At 43.8% G+C, this 16,275-nt stretch overlaps 1 protein-coding gene across 2 annotated transcripts in view; it reads right to left on the bottom strand.

Annotated features, from left to right (window-relative positions):
• VPS13D (vacuolar protein sorting 13 homolog D (S. cerevisiae)) overlaps positions 1-16,275 on the bottom strand; it is a 281,733-nt gene that overhangs the window by 48,228 nt on the left and 217,230 nt on the right. For both annotated transcript variants that reach the window (XM_011962545.1, XM_011962546.1), the window contains 2 exons: positions 7,578-7,710; positions 3,043-3,238 (listed from right to left, as the gene is read on the bottom strand). In XM_011962545.1, the coding sequence (XP_011817935.1) occupies positions 3,043-3,238; positions 7,578-7,710 (329 nt within the window). The remainder of the gene's footprint in view (positions 1-3,042; positions 3,239-7,577; positions 7,711-16,275) is intronic.

The raw sequence follows: 16,275 nt of genomic DNA, 5'->3' as shown, positions 1-16,275 counted from the left end.
CGCATGGCTCCTCATGAATACTTCTGGACCAGGACAAATGGACTGAGGGACAATGCTGATACGGCTGCTATTTATCCCTTCAGAAAAATCTGTAATTTTGGCTTTTTCTGCACAAAAAAGGACACTGATCCACTAATCCAAACATATGCCCCTCTCGCCTCTGCCCCACTTGCCTCTGGCAACTTCTGCCATGGTTCTTCTGCTACTGGCACCTCCAGGAATAGAGAAGGGATGTGGAAGTTAATCCCTCTCCTTTGAGGATATATGAAGACGGGCTGTGCCTCAGTTATCACGGTGGTTTTTGTTTCTAGGAGGAGTGAATGGTTAGGCAGATAGCTGTGTCATGAAACTTGCAGTTAAACTTCGTTACTCATTTTTTTCTTTTTTTCTGCAGCCTACAAAGTTGGAACTTGCAGTTCAACTTCAATTAGGCTGCCCAATTACTGTCTGCTTTGAGTCAAGCTGCACAACTTTTCTATATCCCGAGTGCCTCATCTACATGGAAATGTAAAACTTCATTGGGCTGAGATGAGGAGTGGCTGGTGCTGACTGTGAGTGCCTCCCCAGTGCCTCTGTGAGGGCATGGTCTCTGCTGCTGAGGTCCGGATAAGGCTAAGGTGGCAGGCCAGAGGAACCAGACAGAGAAAAATGCAATGCTGGTCAAGACCTGAATCATGTCAGCGTGTAGGTAATAGTAAAGTAAATCTTGAGTCAGCAGGGAAGTAACTATCTGGAATGCCATATCTTGACACTAACTGACTCTGAAACATGTACAAGAGAAATCCAATGAGCCCCTACCCCGCAGACCGAGGCAGCAGGGTGCAATGCAGTGCTGCTGGACACAGGGTCAAGAGACAGGCTGGGTGTGAGTCTAGGTCTACCATCTCCAACCAGCTGTGTGACTGTGGACAAGCTCCATGAGTTGAGACAAGCTTCTCTGGACTGTCTTGTCTTCATTAGTAAATCAAGGATGAAGATTAAATGGGATTCCACACGTGGAAGCACAAAGACAATGCCTGGCACATAGATAAGTTCCTTCCTTTTGGTGTTGCACACACAGTAGTTCCCTTTTACCTGGAAGGTGATTCTCTCTTCTCTTCACCTGGCCAACTCCTACTTCATACTCCAGGCTTCACCTCAAATATTACTTCCCTGGAAAAGCCTGTCTCAACTCCCCTGATCACTAGGTTAGCCACCCTCCTTCTCCTCATCACCTTCTGTGATCATAGTCGCACGGCACCCTGTAAGTCTCCTCTATGTCATTGTCACAATTTCAGCAAATAAGTGTTTATATGATTGTTTTATGTTTGCTGCCCTGCTTGATTATAAGATCTTTGAGACCAGGGAGAGTTTTGGTTTCTGCTATTCCCAACCCTGAGTTCATAGGGAATTTTCAATGACTATTTACTGACAGGGAATGAGTAAATGCAGCTATGGACTGGCTGACACAAAATCACACGGCAATGTTGAACAACTAATAAAGACGACAAGAATGTCCCTCTCAAAGACATTCTTTCTGCAGTGACTGTGGCCACATCACTTGTGCTCCTAAAAAGAATGAAAAACCTCATCAAGACTTTCAAGCTGACAATGTATAAAATTCAAGCCATTTCTTTCTTGTCAACATTATTAAAACTTCACAGCACAAAATCATCTTTAAAACATTCATCACATATACCTTGAACCCTTTTTGTCAATCAATCCCTTGGCTATTTTGACATTTTAAGAATACACATGCTTCTTTGGGAACTCTTAGGCGTCTTCAGCTTTACACTTCATTAAGTCTTATTATCTTAACAAATACTGGAGGTGGACTTCTTGGGCTTCGAGCAGAGATGGAAAAACTAACTGGAAATACTTTCGAAGCCTCCTCACTGCCTGCCCCTCCCCACAACTTCATAAATGCTTCAAAATATACTCAAGGATTGTTTTAGTTTTGTATCTGAGAATAGAATGTAACTTAACTAAAGTAAACCATACAGAGTTTACTCAGCTGCTTCCAGAGGGAAGGCATTCTGGCACAGCACACTGCATGGCCCCAGTCCACAATCGGAGCATTTCCCCTACTGCAGTAATGTGTCTTCAGTAAGTTTTCCTGGTGACAGACAAATGGATTCACTTCAGTTGGGGACAATTTCACTTCACATCCTATTTGAGGGAGTGACAGAGTGTGGACGTGGGCCAGGCCCTAGGCATTCTAAAAGGGCGTACTAATTCACTCAGGGAAAATCTATTATTGAGGCAGCAGCAAAATCCTTCTGGGCTTAAGTCGAGTCTAGCTTGGCTGGGCCCTTAACATTCATTATACCCTTTGTTGATAAGAATCCCCAACTAGTCACTCTGGAAAAGGGAAGCTAAAATAGGCCATTCAAGCAAATAGCTATGTTAAAGTGGTTGGGTTCTGTGGGGTGTGGAACCATATGGGCTGTCCCTGATTTCCAGTCTCAGTTGGTATCAAGGCCAGACGGCAATCCCACAGCAGAACTGCCGACCTGCTGGGGGGATGGGGGGGTGGCACTTTTCTTTATGAGGCTGGGGCTGGCACTTTCAAGCGGAAGGAAAATTAAGAAGGAACAGACCCACGTGGTGAACTGCAACTGCGGGGATTCTAGAACTATACCACGGGGTGTAGGAGTAAGAACCAGACTACAATCTGACAATTTTCTTCATGGGCATGTGGGGATCCAGTTGGCTTGGTGAACAGAGGAAGCTTCTAACAATTTAATCCTATTTCTGACCTCTCTAGTGGAGAAAAATAACATACTCATATACACCTATATATAAAACATGCTATATATACATACATATATAAAATACGATATATATATATATATATATATTTATCTGAAAAAATTCGTGCCAGGTTTCTGTACCTCATTTTCATGTTTTTATTTTAGGCAGATCAGAAATTTCAGTTACAAGTATTCGAATTATAAACCGTATAACTAAGAAAGTGCACAATTAAACACATCAGTACGGATTAGAAGCAGCAGCAGACCTAGGCTGGAAACTGTAAAAGCCACTCTTCCCACGACCACTGACCTGGGGCCACTGAGTGTGGCTGTGTCTCTCACCGCCTGGGCTGTTTCTGATGCAAAATCCAGGGCACCTGCCACTGGCTTGGTTACAGTGCCAACAAGCCCTTTCCCAAGGCCAGATATGAAACCGCTGACACCCCCTTCGGTTTTCACACCTTCCACTGTCGAAGTTATAACACTGGTCAGTCCACCAATGATACCTAGTGAAAAAGACAAGGACTGTCGTAACCTGACAAGGACAAAAGCAAAAGCATTTAAAGCCAAACCCTTGATTATGGAACGATAACTTAAGGCCATTCTATTAATCTCTGTGCCGGAGAGGCCACAGACAGGCCAACTCACAGACAGAGGATCCTGCAGATTTGCCCATTAAGTCTAGAGTCAGAGGATATATGTTACATGTTAGTCAGAAGTAAAGTGTGTTCCAGTTTAAAAAAAAAAAAAAAAAATCAAAGAAAAGCTGAGAGGTTAACAGTGGCCAATTTTTCGATCCCAGAGCTTGGGCAGCCTATGGACGATCAGGAGAGGATACAGATAGAGGATTAAATCAATAGGAGACTAGAAAATTGGGCCTTTGGGGAAAGTTTGAAGATGATGGCATTCTATGACATATAAGGCAGAGGCTGGGCGCGGTGCCTCACACCCGTAATCCCAGCACTTTGGGAGGCCGCAGCGGGCAGATCACGAGGTCAAGAGATCGAGACCATCCTGGCCTACATGGTGAAACCCTGTCTTTACTAAAAATACAAAAATTAGCTGGGGATGCGTGTCTGTAGTCCCAGCTACTTGGGAGGCTAAGGCAGGAGAACTGCTTGAACCCAGGAGGTGGAGGTTGCAGTGAGCCAAGATCGTGCCACCGCACTCCAGCCTGGTGACTGAGACGCCGAGGGAGGGAGGGAGGGAAGGAGGGCAGAGAGGGATAACTAAATATAGTTGTTCCTTAGTATCCATGCAGGATTGATCCAGGACCCCCTGCAGATACCAAAATCCTAGGATGCTCAAGTCCCTTATATAATGTGCTGTAGGTGCTTGCATATAACCCATACACACCATCCTGTATAGGTTAAATCACCTCTAGATTATTTATAGTAGCTAATACAATGCCCACATATCACTTCATTTGTGTGGAGTCAACACAGTATTTGAAACGTGAGGCAAATTCAAATTTTGCTCTCTGGCACTTTGCGAAATCTTTTTTTCCCCAAGTATTTTCCATCCATGGTTGGTTGAATCTGTGGATGTAGAGAGCCAACGGTATACATTTGCAGTGCAGTTTTCAAAGAACACTATGGGGGTAACTGGCCAACCCCACAGGATGTTTGAAATAAGGTAAAAGTTACTGCATGCTTTGATGAAATTTGGTATAGGCGATTATATAAAACCTTCATGAAGAGCACCCCAAAAAGCTGTGAAAGCTGGCTGGGACCCTCAATGAAGTCAGTTCAAAAGACCAATCCAGGTCAAAAAGACATTCCAAACATTTTGCAAGTTGACAGCAATGGCTGAAAACACCTTAGAAGAGGCCAGAAGCTGGCAGAGGCTGAAGAGGTCACAGTCACTGAAGGGAAGAGGCAGCCTGTCCGGGGAGCATCTCCAGGACCTGTGCCAGGGACACTCACAGGATGTTTACCCTCTGACAGTGGGGTGTGAGGAAGCTCTCTAGACTCTTCAGCTCTAGTGAGACAAATTGGTAAAGGAAACTCCTTGGGTGAGAATGCACTAACAATTCACAACGTTTCTTTTGGATTCTGGGTAAATTTGCTCCAATGAGGCAATATCTCTTTCCCAAACTTTTTTTTTTTTTTTTTAAGAAACAGGGTCTCCGTCTATCACCCAGGCTGGAGTGCAGTGGCATGATCACAGCTTGCTGCAGCCTTAAACTCCTGGGCTCAAGCAATCCTCCCTCTAGGTCTTCTAAAGTACCGGGTTTACTGTCCTGAGCCACTGCACCCAGCCTCTTCCCAAACTTTGAGAACAAAGTTCTTGGCAGAGCACACACAGGATAGGAATTCAGACTAGGACCTGAGAGACAGAACATGACTGAACCTGGGTCCAGCAGAGCCTGCAGAGAGAACTAAGCACAATTCCCAGTTCTTAACCAAGGGGATTGAGTGGATTCTGTTTCTTGTCATCTTCTAAAGGTCTTTTCATCCTAAAGGAAGACTCTCACTCTAGGACACTGCCTTCATATAACCCAGAGCTCAGTGGATCCTCTTTGGATGAAGCCACTGGCTCCTGGAGAGGCTGTACATATTATAGGAATGATTCTTGATGAGAGGTGATTTTGCAACTTTGAACCAATCATGCATTTTTTCAGCACATTTGTGTGTTCATCCAGAAAGGGAGGACAGTCATGCTCTCTCCACACTGTAAGGATGCTGGCCAGATAAAGGCCACCATACATAACAAAGCATTTCATATTCATTTTAAAAGTCTTCGAAAAGCCTGATGTACCGTCATTACTAGAAAGAATGATTAAACCTTAACCCCAAATGATTGCCCAACACTCAACTTTTAAAATTCATAAACAAGTTACTTTCAGCCAAATTTCACTTCTGGCCTGATGTTTCCTTAGGGACAGCTCCCTTTACGGTTGGGCAGCCTTAGGAAAAGCAAAGGCATTTTGATCCAAATCTCACCATTAGGAAAGCTGGTGAACAAAAATTCTGTTCTAAATGTGTCCTAAGCGCAAACAGATATATAATTTTTTACTGTCTATATTCCTTCCTCTTCTTCCAAATGCAGATAATTAATACTGATCAGTCTTTTTTTTTTTTTTTTTTTTTGAGACGGAGTCTCGCTATCACCCAAGCTGGAGTGCAGTGGCCGGATCTCAGCTCACCGCAAGCTCCGCCTCCGAGGTTCACGCCATTCTCCTGCCTCAGCCTCCCGAGTAGCTGGGACTACAGGCGCCCGCCACGTCGCCCGGCTAGTTTTTTGTATTTTTTTTTAGTAGAGACGGGGTTTCACCGTGTTAGCCAGGATGGTCTCGATCTCCTGACCTCGTGATCCGCCCGTCTTGGCCTCCCAAAGTGCTGAGATTACAGGCTTGAGCCACCACGCCCGGCCTATACTGATCAGTCTTGATATGACTCTGATAGTTTTGGATGGTTCCTAAGGATCTGGTACAAAGAGTTTAATTTACTAAGCCTTACTATGCATGAGCTACATGCCAGGTGTCACGTGAGGTACGCAAGGATAAAGGTGAACACAAAGTGGTCTTTCTCCCTCCTCACATTCTCAATCTATCAGAGGCCTCGATGTGCACAGTTGGTGACATACACGACCCAGACTGTGCTCTGTCATTAACTCTAACAGGGACTAATCGAGCTGGGAAAATGTATTTGAGTTGGGACTTACAGGTTGAGCAGGATTTTGATAGACAAGGAAGTGAGGCAGAGGAGGGAGAGCAGGACCATGCATGAGCAAGGACTTGGAGGCACACCTGGAAAGCAGTACATAGCTCTGTGTGGCCAAAGTGCAGCATGGCTGAGGGACGGTGGTCGGAAAAATTGACTGGATCTATAGTTCCAAGGGCCTTGGATGCTGTACTAAGAAATTGTTAACAAAAATGCAACAAAAGGCATTTTTAACAGAATTAAAGCATTAAAAGTCAGAATTCAAAGTCAGAGACCAAATGCATTCACACCATCAACAACATCTCTTAGGCAGATAAATTTATAATTTTAGTGAATGCACATTTATGCAAAACTAAAAAACACCGAGGCTACAAACCTGGCCGCCAATTCCCCATTTCAATTTCTTTGGAAGGAACGATCACTAAGAAGGCAGAGGTTACAATTCTAAGAAGAGAAGCAGCAGCTACAATTCTAAGAACAGGTCTAGTTGATTACACCTTATGATACTTCGGGAACAGAAGCCAGAGAACGAAAGGAATTGCAATGTGCACAACATTCAGAAAACGAATGAGGAGTTCTCACAGGCTGTCATATTTCAACTGCAAGGAGGATAAAGTAAGAGAGCTTGGAAGGTACACCAACACAGGATTTCCTCTGTTGTCAGTTTTCTTTTTTTTTGAAATGGAGTCTTGCTCTGTCACCAGGAGTGCAGTGGCATGATCTCAGCTCATTGCAACCTCCACCTCCAGGGTTCAAGCAATTCTCCTGCCTCAGCCTCCTGAATAGCTGGGATTACAGGCGTGTAACACCACACCTGTCTAATTTTTATATTTCTAGTAGAGACAGGGTTTCGCCATGTTGGCCAGGCTGGTCTTGAACGTTTTACCTCAAATGATCCACCTGTCTCAACCTCCCAAAGTGCTGGGATTAGACGTATGAGACACTGCGCCTGGCCTAATTTTTGTATTTTTAGTAGAGGCGGGGTTTCACTGTGTTGGCCAGGCTGGTCTTAAACTCCTGACCTCACGATCCGTTCTCCTCGGCCTCCCAAAATGCGGGGATTAAAAGCTTGAGCCATCACGTCCAGCCCAGCTTTCTGTTTTTATAGCTGCAATCAGATTGGTACAAAGGCGCCTCTGAGGACCTGCAGCAGCAGAGCCTGATGTCACCTGCGACTTACCATGAGCCAGGCCATGGATGCCGGCTACAAGGTGCTCACCACTTGTAGCTGCGTGGTACCTGATGTACTCCCGCTCTGACTGATGCCGATTGTCCATCGTCTTCCCTAAGCCATCTGATAATGTGCCAGCAAACTAGAATGAGTTAAAAACAGGAAAAGAGTTTTCAAGTCTTGGCACTATTTTTACTATTTGAATTACTTTAAATAAATTTAAATACATTTTAGATAAGCCCATGTTGGTCTGCAGTGGTGTGATCTCATCTCACTGCAACCTCCGCCTCCCAGGCTCAAGTGATTCGCCTGCCTCAGGCTCCCAACTAGCTGAGATTACAGGTGCGTACCACCACACCTGGCTAATTTTTGTACTTTTAGTAGGGGTAGGGTTTCACCATGTTGGTCAGGCTAGTCTCAAACTCCTGACCTCAAGTGATCTGCCCACCCAGGCCTCCCAAAGTTCTGGGATTACAGGTGTGAGCCACTGTGCCTGGCCAATAATTTAAATATAAATAAATTTAAATATTTTAAATGCAATTACCTATACTGTCTGCCCCAGGTGAGTGGTTCTCAAAACGACTGAGCACACACAAATTGTGGGATGCATACAATGGAGGACACTAGGCTTTGCAAAGCAACTACTAAAAATCTTTAATGACATTCACTTTCCAGAATACTACTCCAAATGTACTGAAAAAATGAGAGGTATAACAAAATAGTCTTGAGGGAGGAGAAGTGAGCTTCAGGACTGTATCATGGTAAGAACATAGGCTCTTTGCTCTAAGAATCAGTGGAATTCAAAACAGGAAATGTGTCAGTTGCTTTAGGGCTTGGTATCAAATATTTGGAGACATCAAACTCCCTCTAGTAATGCTCTCTTTCATTTATTCAATAATTACTGAGTACCTATGAGGTGCCAAGCTCCATTTGTCAAAAGCCAAAAATGAAATCGATGGAAAGATTAACAGGTTAGGTCACCTTTCATAGGAGGTGGCAGACTTGAACTCATGATTTCAAATGCAAACCCACCATCTCCACAATTCAGAGATTTTATTTACCCTGGCATACTTTAACCAGAAAAGCTGTCTCATCCATCAAAGCTGGGATAAAAAGGACATAAAACTCTGTTTTGTCACAAGACAATCTGAAAAGGTTTAAAGTGACAGTTAATAAACCACAGAGTACTTATCCTCATCATTCAGGCATAAAAAGAAAAGGATATCAAATATATAATTAACCTTCTCAGGAAGGATCTACCAAAACAAGTGGTTTAAGTGCCAATGACCCAGGACTAACCTCTTAGAAAACTCACAGGAATGTTCCTTAGATACAAGGCTCAGGGGAAAGCCTCGAGGCAAGCTGCCTGCCTGGAAGGCCCAGGAACTGGGTGGCCATCTGGGGGCCTGTTTCTTTCTCCTTTGGCAAGGGGGTTGGGATGCGTGTTACACAGATCAGATCTGCCTTGGAAACCTCAGTCATGAGGATTCTTGACACAAGTGACATGTGAGTTCTGGGCACAGAAGAGGGACTAGTGAACACAGCAGTAATTCCATGTCAAGTGATGGTTCCTGGAAAAAGCTATGGGAAGACTCATGCCTTTTACTCAGGCCAAATATTTTACAACCTAGGGCAGTGATTCCTGACCTTTCCGGAGATGTAACCCCTATCCTTATTTGTTTGCCTTCTGCCTTGCCTTCCACATCACTGCCTGTCTAATGAGAGAATTAAAGTTAACGAAAATTAATAACTTCCTTTAGGACAACTGGAAACACCGCATGATGCTGCTGGCACCGTGAATCACTAAGGAGTGGCTTCAGTCAGAGACCCCATCCAAGAGTTACCACAGTACAGGAGAAGGGCCACAAGCTGGGGCATCTGACCAAACCCGGCTCCAGTCCTCCCTCGACCATTCTGGTAACTACATGACCCTGAGCAAGGTGGCCTACCTCTGAGCCTCCTCTGCATCCAGAGAGTAGCGAGAGTACCCACTTTGTCATGTAGCTGGAAGCATTCGTGACAATGGCTTGGGGGCCTGGTATCTAGTTAGCATTCTTACTGTTCTTATTACTCTGCTGCTAGTCCAAGGAGGAACATGCTGCACTGTTTGAGGGAAGCCTGTCGAAGCTTTAGAATTATGGTCATTTGCACTACAGTTTAATGTAATAAGATCATCTCCTTCCAGCAGATAAACACCAGCCTCCCAAGCAAGTTTTTGGAGTGGTACCATTTATAACATTAGAGTGCTGGACTCTATGATTTCCAAAATCCTTTCCAGCTCTGGCACTGTGTGACCTACGACCCAAGGTAGAATGTCTTTACTAAGCACTTTCTCTGGGCCCAGGACAGATTTAGGTACTGCTGAAGACACAAACAGCAGCCTTGAACCCTGCCCTCAAGAACTGACAGTCTCTTTGAGAAGGTAACAATCGTATATACAAAACAGTCAGCAGGAACCCAGGACACAAACTACAGAGAGGAAATGTGACCTTTGTTTTGGAAAGAATCAATAAGAGTCCCTGCTATGTTTAGAATTATGTAGGCACCCAGCATTCTTCAGGTTCTGGACAAAAACGTGTCTCTCTGGTGCCCCAGATGCTTTGAGAACCACAGTTATGTGACGTGTGTCCATGTCCTGTGTGTCTCCAGGGGACACATCTCCACCTGAAGAGACTCAGGAGCAATGCAGCTATTTCAGGGTTTTATTCAGGTCTTTCCTGTTTCTCTCAAGCTCTTACATTCTTTGAGAACAGACTTCCTTGGAAGAGAGGTTGGGTAAAGTGCTTTTTACCTATTGTTGGCAGCTAACTAGGAGGAAGTTAAAAATCCCATAATACTTTCCCCCGCCAAGAGAATATGGGAGAATAATCTAGGCAGAATGCCCAATATCACTCCCTCTTCTTCTACTCCCATCAAATTAAACGAGTTTAATATCCAAAGTTGATGAGTGAGCCTATGCCAAAAGCTTAATTTCCAACTAAGTCTGCTGTGGCAGCCTCAGCTCCCCGGCACCAACTGGGTCCTGGGTGTTCTCTGTACAAAGACAATGTACTGACCCAAGGAGGATGGGATGAGATGACGTAAGAGATCACTCTTCCCTCTAATGCTGGATTCTTCCGTAAGGTGAAGACCTTTGCCATGGAAAGGTACCTACACCTATCTCAACTTACTGTAGGACTTTTCTCTGAATTCCTGTTTCTCTGTCCATAAAAAATTGCTTGTGCAAGCCAACCGGACTTGTCCTTTGTCACTTGTTAACAGTCAACCATTACAAAAGTCTTCACTCACCCCTAGAAACACAGCTTTGAGAACTCAGAAAACTTGAGTAGATGTTAAAATCTATGATCCAGCCAAACCTGTATTGATGAGTAGTTAATCAGGTTTTACTGGGAAGGACGTTTTCCAGAAACTAAACCAAAGTCAAAGCAAGATGATGGATACAGTGGTAAAGGCAGGGCCCTGGGCCAGTTCACTGCACTCTGAGTATTGAATCCAGACTACCAAAAAGCACGTGGCCTCCTTTTACTATGGAGGAATTTAGTTAGACAGCCTTAATTTTACCTCATTCCCCACCTCAGTGGGAAGGTAAGTCCTGCCCAGCTGTTCTTTCTCCCTCAAAGACAGCAGAAAACACACAGGCTGTGGAGGGAGGGAATTCCAGTGGTGCTCATCATGGGTGCCCTCTGGCCTTGGTCTTCTCTGAAGCTTGGAAGCACTTTTTTACCCAGGTCCTTGACTTTGAAGATGGTCATCAAAACAGCAGAGATACCCAAAGAGTTACACCATCATGTAGGGAGTGACTGGCCCAGGTCATCTTTCATGATCCCATCCTCCCACTGTCTTGTGACAAGTAAAGCCTGGAGGTGGAGGTCCAGATTATTCAGACGAAGGAGAAATGAGTCCCGATGTGAGCAAGTACAAATCCACTACACATCCAGTCAACCAAGCAATCCAGCATGTGTGGAAGCCCTACCGTGTGGCAGGCTAGAGACAGAGAATCAGAAATCAGAAGCGCTTTCTGTCTCTTGCCTTCAAGATCGCAGTAGGGAAGTATGGATGTGACGTAATAGAAAGATAATCACACCTGAGTTTGAATTCTGACTGTGACACCCAACAGCTATGAGATCACAGACAAGGAAACTTTGCAGGCCTCTGTTTCCCTCCTTTTCAAAATGGGGATACAAATATTCCCTACAAAGATGCTGTAAGGATTAGGCAATACATGTAAGGCACATAGCACAGAGCCTGATACATATGAGTCATTCAATAAAAACAGTATTATGTTATCTAAACTTCGACTTCTTCATATGCAAAATGGGAATAATCGGATTCTGCAGGGCTGTCTTGAGGATTCAGGGATAGTGTGCACGTAAAGCATGTGGCATGGCATATCACCCCTAGCAAAGCAGAAGCTACCTGCAGCAGGGCATAACAGCCCCAGCGTGTGCTAGGCTTCTAAACTGGCAAAGCGACTAGCAACTGGAAGGTAATGTGCAGACAATTTGTAACTCTTTGGTTATAATACCTTAACACCAGAAGGAGCATTTGCAGAGACTTAAGTCTGCCTACCTCATTTTGTAGCAATCTCAAGTCCACAAAATAATTAAGGCTTCAAGTGCATGTTGTTCTAGCTAAAATGAAAGGTTCCAAGGAACAAAATGTCCTTCAGAAAATCTGCTGTTACACTCACAAAGACAATGATTTTCCCCTTTCTTTCACTTCAACACATGCCACACTTGTGAATTCTGGCCACAGTCCAAAGTCATTAACTTCTATAAAGCAATATTTTCAGCAAGGGGGTAAAAATCTCAGAAGTACTTCAAGATGCCAGTTCTACTGAATAGCTAACACACACTCTGTCAACACCCCCCTTCCCAAAATAATCTCATTGTCTACACAAATGGAGACACTGCAAATTAGCCTGGGTTTTGGGCCTGGCTCTGAAGGGTTGATTTTATAAAACTGAAATTCAAGTAGACACTGGAATGGGGCAAGGGGAAAAATTCACACTGTGTTCCTCTGTTCTGTCCTATCAGTTTTCCTGACCCTTTTATGATCTTCAGCAAGCATGGGGTGCCAAAGGTATTTGGCCAGTGTAACAGGAGCTGGGGCTTGAATTTCTCTCCCTTCTCTTGGGTTCTTCTTTCACAGTTATTTACCTAATGGAAATTTCCTCTTTAATATCTTTGCCTCGCTGAGTAATTGCTGGTGGCAGTATCTTCCTTGTCACCAGGAAAGATGGTAACCAAATACAACAGGAAAAGAGAGAGAAGTGGCAGGACTCTGTAGCGTGATGGAGAAGTTTTATATTCTTCCAAGTACAGATGCTCCTTGACTTATGATGGGATTACATCCGGGTAAGCCCATTTTTAAGTTGAAAAGGCTGTAAGTAAAAATGAATTTCACACAGCTAACATATCTAAACATGCCCAGAACACTTACATTAGCTGACAGCTGGGCAAAGTCATCTGGCAGCAGGGCCCACTGTAGAGTATTTGTTCCCTCTTCATGATCGCATGGCTAACTAGGAGCTGCGGCTGCTGCTGCCCAGCACTGAGAGAATCGGATCACATGTCAGCAGCCCAGGAAGATCAAAACTCAAAATCTGAAGTACAGTTTCTACTGAATGCACATAGCTTTTGCGTCATCGTCAAGTTAAAAACGTGTTAAGTTAAATCACCATAAGTCAGAGACTATACAAGGTTGTACAGCTGCAAACCTCAGCTACCAGCACAGCTCTAATTCTAATCAGCATTGTCTGCAATAAGCTATGTTTGAACCCATAAATTTGGAAAACTCAACTATCTATTGTGCCTCTAAGTAAGGCTGCCATGAACTTTGTGGGAGCTGCCATGATGTAGTCAAACAGGAGCAAAGGAATCAACTCTTACCCTGACAGTTACCAAATACTCACGCTGGTGGAAGAGGCTTAACTTCTCTGAACCTCAGTTTATCCATCTGCTAAACCCACAGTAAGGGATTGCTCTTTTTTTTTTTTTTTTTTGCTGGCAGAGTCTCACTGTGTTACTCAGGCTGGAGTGGGTGTGATCACAGCTTACTGTAACCTCCACCTCCTGGGTTCAAGCGATTCTCCTGCCTCAGCCTCCCGTAGCTGGGATTACAGTTGTGCATAACCATGCCTGGCTAATTTTTGTATTTTTAGTAGAGACAGGGTCTCACCATGTTGGCCAGGCTGGTCTTGAACTCCTGGCTTCAGGAGATCTGCCTGCCTCGGCCCCCCAAGGTGCTAGGATTACAAGCGTGAGCCACAAAGACTGGCCTGCAAATGACTGTTTTGAAGAGTTAAGAGGATAATTAATGCAAAATGTTTGGTGTAGCATTTGGCCAACATTTTTTACAAGTTTCTTAGAAGTAGTGTGGGACTTTCAACTTCAGAGTCATTTTTAACTCTGCTGATATACTAGTAGGTGAACGTCTTCACCACTGACTTCTGTTTGATGTTGTTCAAATACCCACAGTTAAAAAGTATTCTGAGTGTGAGTTTTGTCCTGATGTTGAAAAACCCTTTCGTGATACTCGTAAACAGAGAAGAGTTAAAGGAAAATGTGACCTGAAAAGCAGTGAATATCTATTGTTGATAAAAGGCAAACCAAACAGCTAGTCCTCACTCAGCCAAATCACGAAGAGGTGGGGAGGCTGGGAAGAGGCATTAAAAAAAAAAAAAAAAAAAAAGGCACGGAACAAGTTGAGGTTTGGCAAGAAGAAAGCATTTCTGGATTCCAGATTTCTATCCACTAGGAGTGCGTTTGTCTGTTTTCAGTTCTGCTTGGTTATGGATGATGTATAGCCCTTAAGGCAAAGAGAATCCAGAAAGGGGACCCCGAATAGAAACAATAGAGGCATTTTAAAGTTGGGACTGACATTCTAATTCTAGTAATATGCCTAAGCCAACGACCTTGCTTTTTTTTTTCCTGGTCTCTGGAGATCTAAAAGCCCTCCTACCCTAAGATGCACACCATGTTGCTATTTCACGGATAAACACTTATCAGGCAACAGACACTCCTTTTTCAGTTAAGAAACAAAGTTATCTAAAGCCACCCAGAATTATCTCTGCACACAAGGTTGAAACACATGCAAGCAAGTCAGGCCTCAGGACCGTCCTGCTGTCTTAACTAACCCAAGACACACGCCTGCTGAACTGGCAAGTTTTCTCTTGCTATTCTGCAACTCTGACCCAGTTATGAACTCAGATGCTGTTTCAGATTAATCTGGAAGCTCAGAGTGGTTTGAAGCATTCCCATAATAGGATTTTGCTTTTTCCTTTAAAAGGATTGGTGGAGTATAGTATAAAGTAAAAAGCGCAGAAATAAGCAGGATGTACACAGGTAGAATCAAGACAATTGATCTTCAACATAGAGAAGTTGGGGTTTAGTCAAATCCTATTTTCCCTATGATTTTTCTACATTGATTATAAAGAATTTATGAAGGAAGGATGAATCCTGAAGTCCAGCTGTGGACAGAATTGTGTCCCGCCTTTCAGCTCTTCATCAGCTGGGACCCAGTGTAGGACTTTTTGGCAGAAGGGGTGCATGCTCATGTTGAAAATGCCAGGCCCCTACTTGTCCACTGCTGAAAACACTGAAGCGTGCAGAGGGAAGCCTGAAGATAGGTTTCCACACAGTTAGTACTAGCCACGGGAAATATGCCTTCCCACCCTATGAGCGCTCCCGTTTTGCCATCCTTACAAGGTTTTTCAATATGCATAAATAGCTTGTGCCTCAGTACTGAACCAGGAGATAGATTATAACGCAGGAAAAAAATGCCCTGTATGGTGGTCACACCATAAGGCCTGATTTGGCAGATAACTTATTTCAACTCCAAGAAAGCACACAGGCTTTCAAAAGCAGAGTCCTGATGCCAACTCTGTCATTAGTATCAGCTGGTGAACATGAGCAAAAGACACATTCTCTTTAGGATCAGTGTCTTCATCTACAAAACAGGGAGACCACCACCCATGGAGTTACCCACGGAGACCTTGGTTATGAAAGCACTTGGAAAAAAAATACAAATCAAAGGGTTATTACTGGAAATCCTATCCTTTCTTCCAATGAGTGCTCTCCGGCTCCCTCCTCTTTCAACCCCACTGAATCTTGCATGTCTCATCCTAAACTATGGAAATCACCTCATGCCCATTCTGGAACAAAGGAAAGCACAAACACGTCAATTAAAATCGCAAAATACAGAACCTTAGACATGAAACCGAACCTTCCTCAACAGAAAAGAAGCTCAAGATCATCTCCTTCCTAGTCACCAGAACTCCATTCTTACAAAGTACTTTGTATTTATTTCAAATGAATAAATAGATTCACTTTAATGCCAAAGGCTTAGAAGAAAGGAGGCTGGTGACATCAGAGAGAATAATCATAGATGTTGGGCACCAGTATAAGCTAAGCTTCTTGTGGCAAAAGTAAAATAGGTTTTAAGGGTTTGGAATAAATTTTTTGAGGTTTTTAGAAAGAAATCCGTTCCCAACTATTTCGTTAAATAAATTAAGTTTTAGATGAGTATGTAGCAGAGTAGGTAAGGGCAAACTTCCAAGTACTGAAGACCACAGTTGAACTTCTGGAATCATAAGCTTCAGCCAACAATGTTCGCCATGCGCCAGCCACTGTCTTTGGGGCCTCCCATCAATGAAATATTTAACTAGCTTAATCCTCACAACAATCCTGTGAGGTAGTATTATTAT

This window comes from Colobus angolensis, unplaced genomic scaffold (assembly GCF_000951035.1).
Source record: "Colobus angolensis palliatus isolate OR3802 unplaced genomic scaffold, Cang.pa_1.0 Scaffold596, whole genome shotgun sequence".
NCBI classification, from domain to species: Eukaryota; Metazoa; Chordata; class Mammalia; order Primates; family Cercopithecidae; genus Colobus; species Colobus angolensis.
Note: the sequence above shows the minus strand (reverse complement) of the source record. Positions and strands in the feature narration are given on the sequence as shown.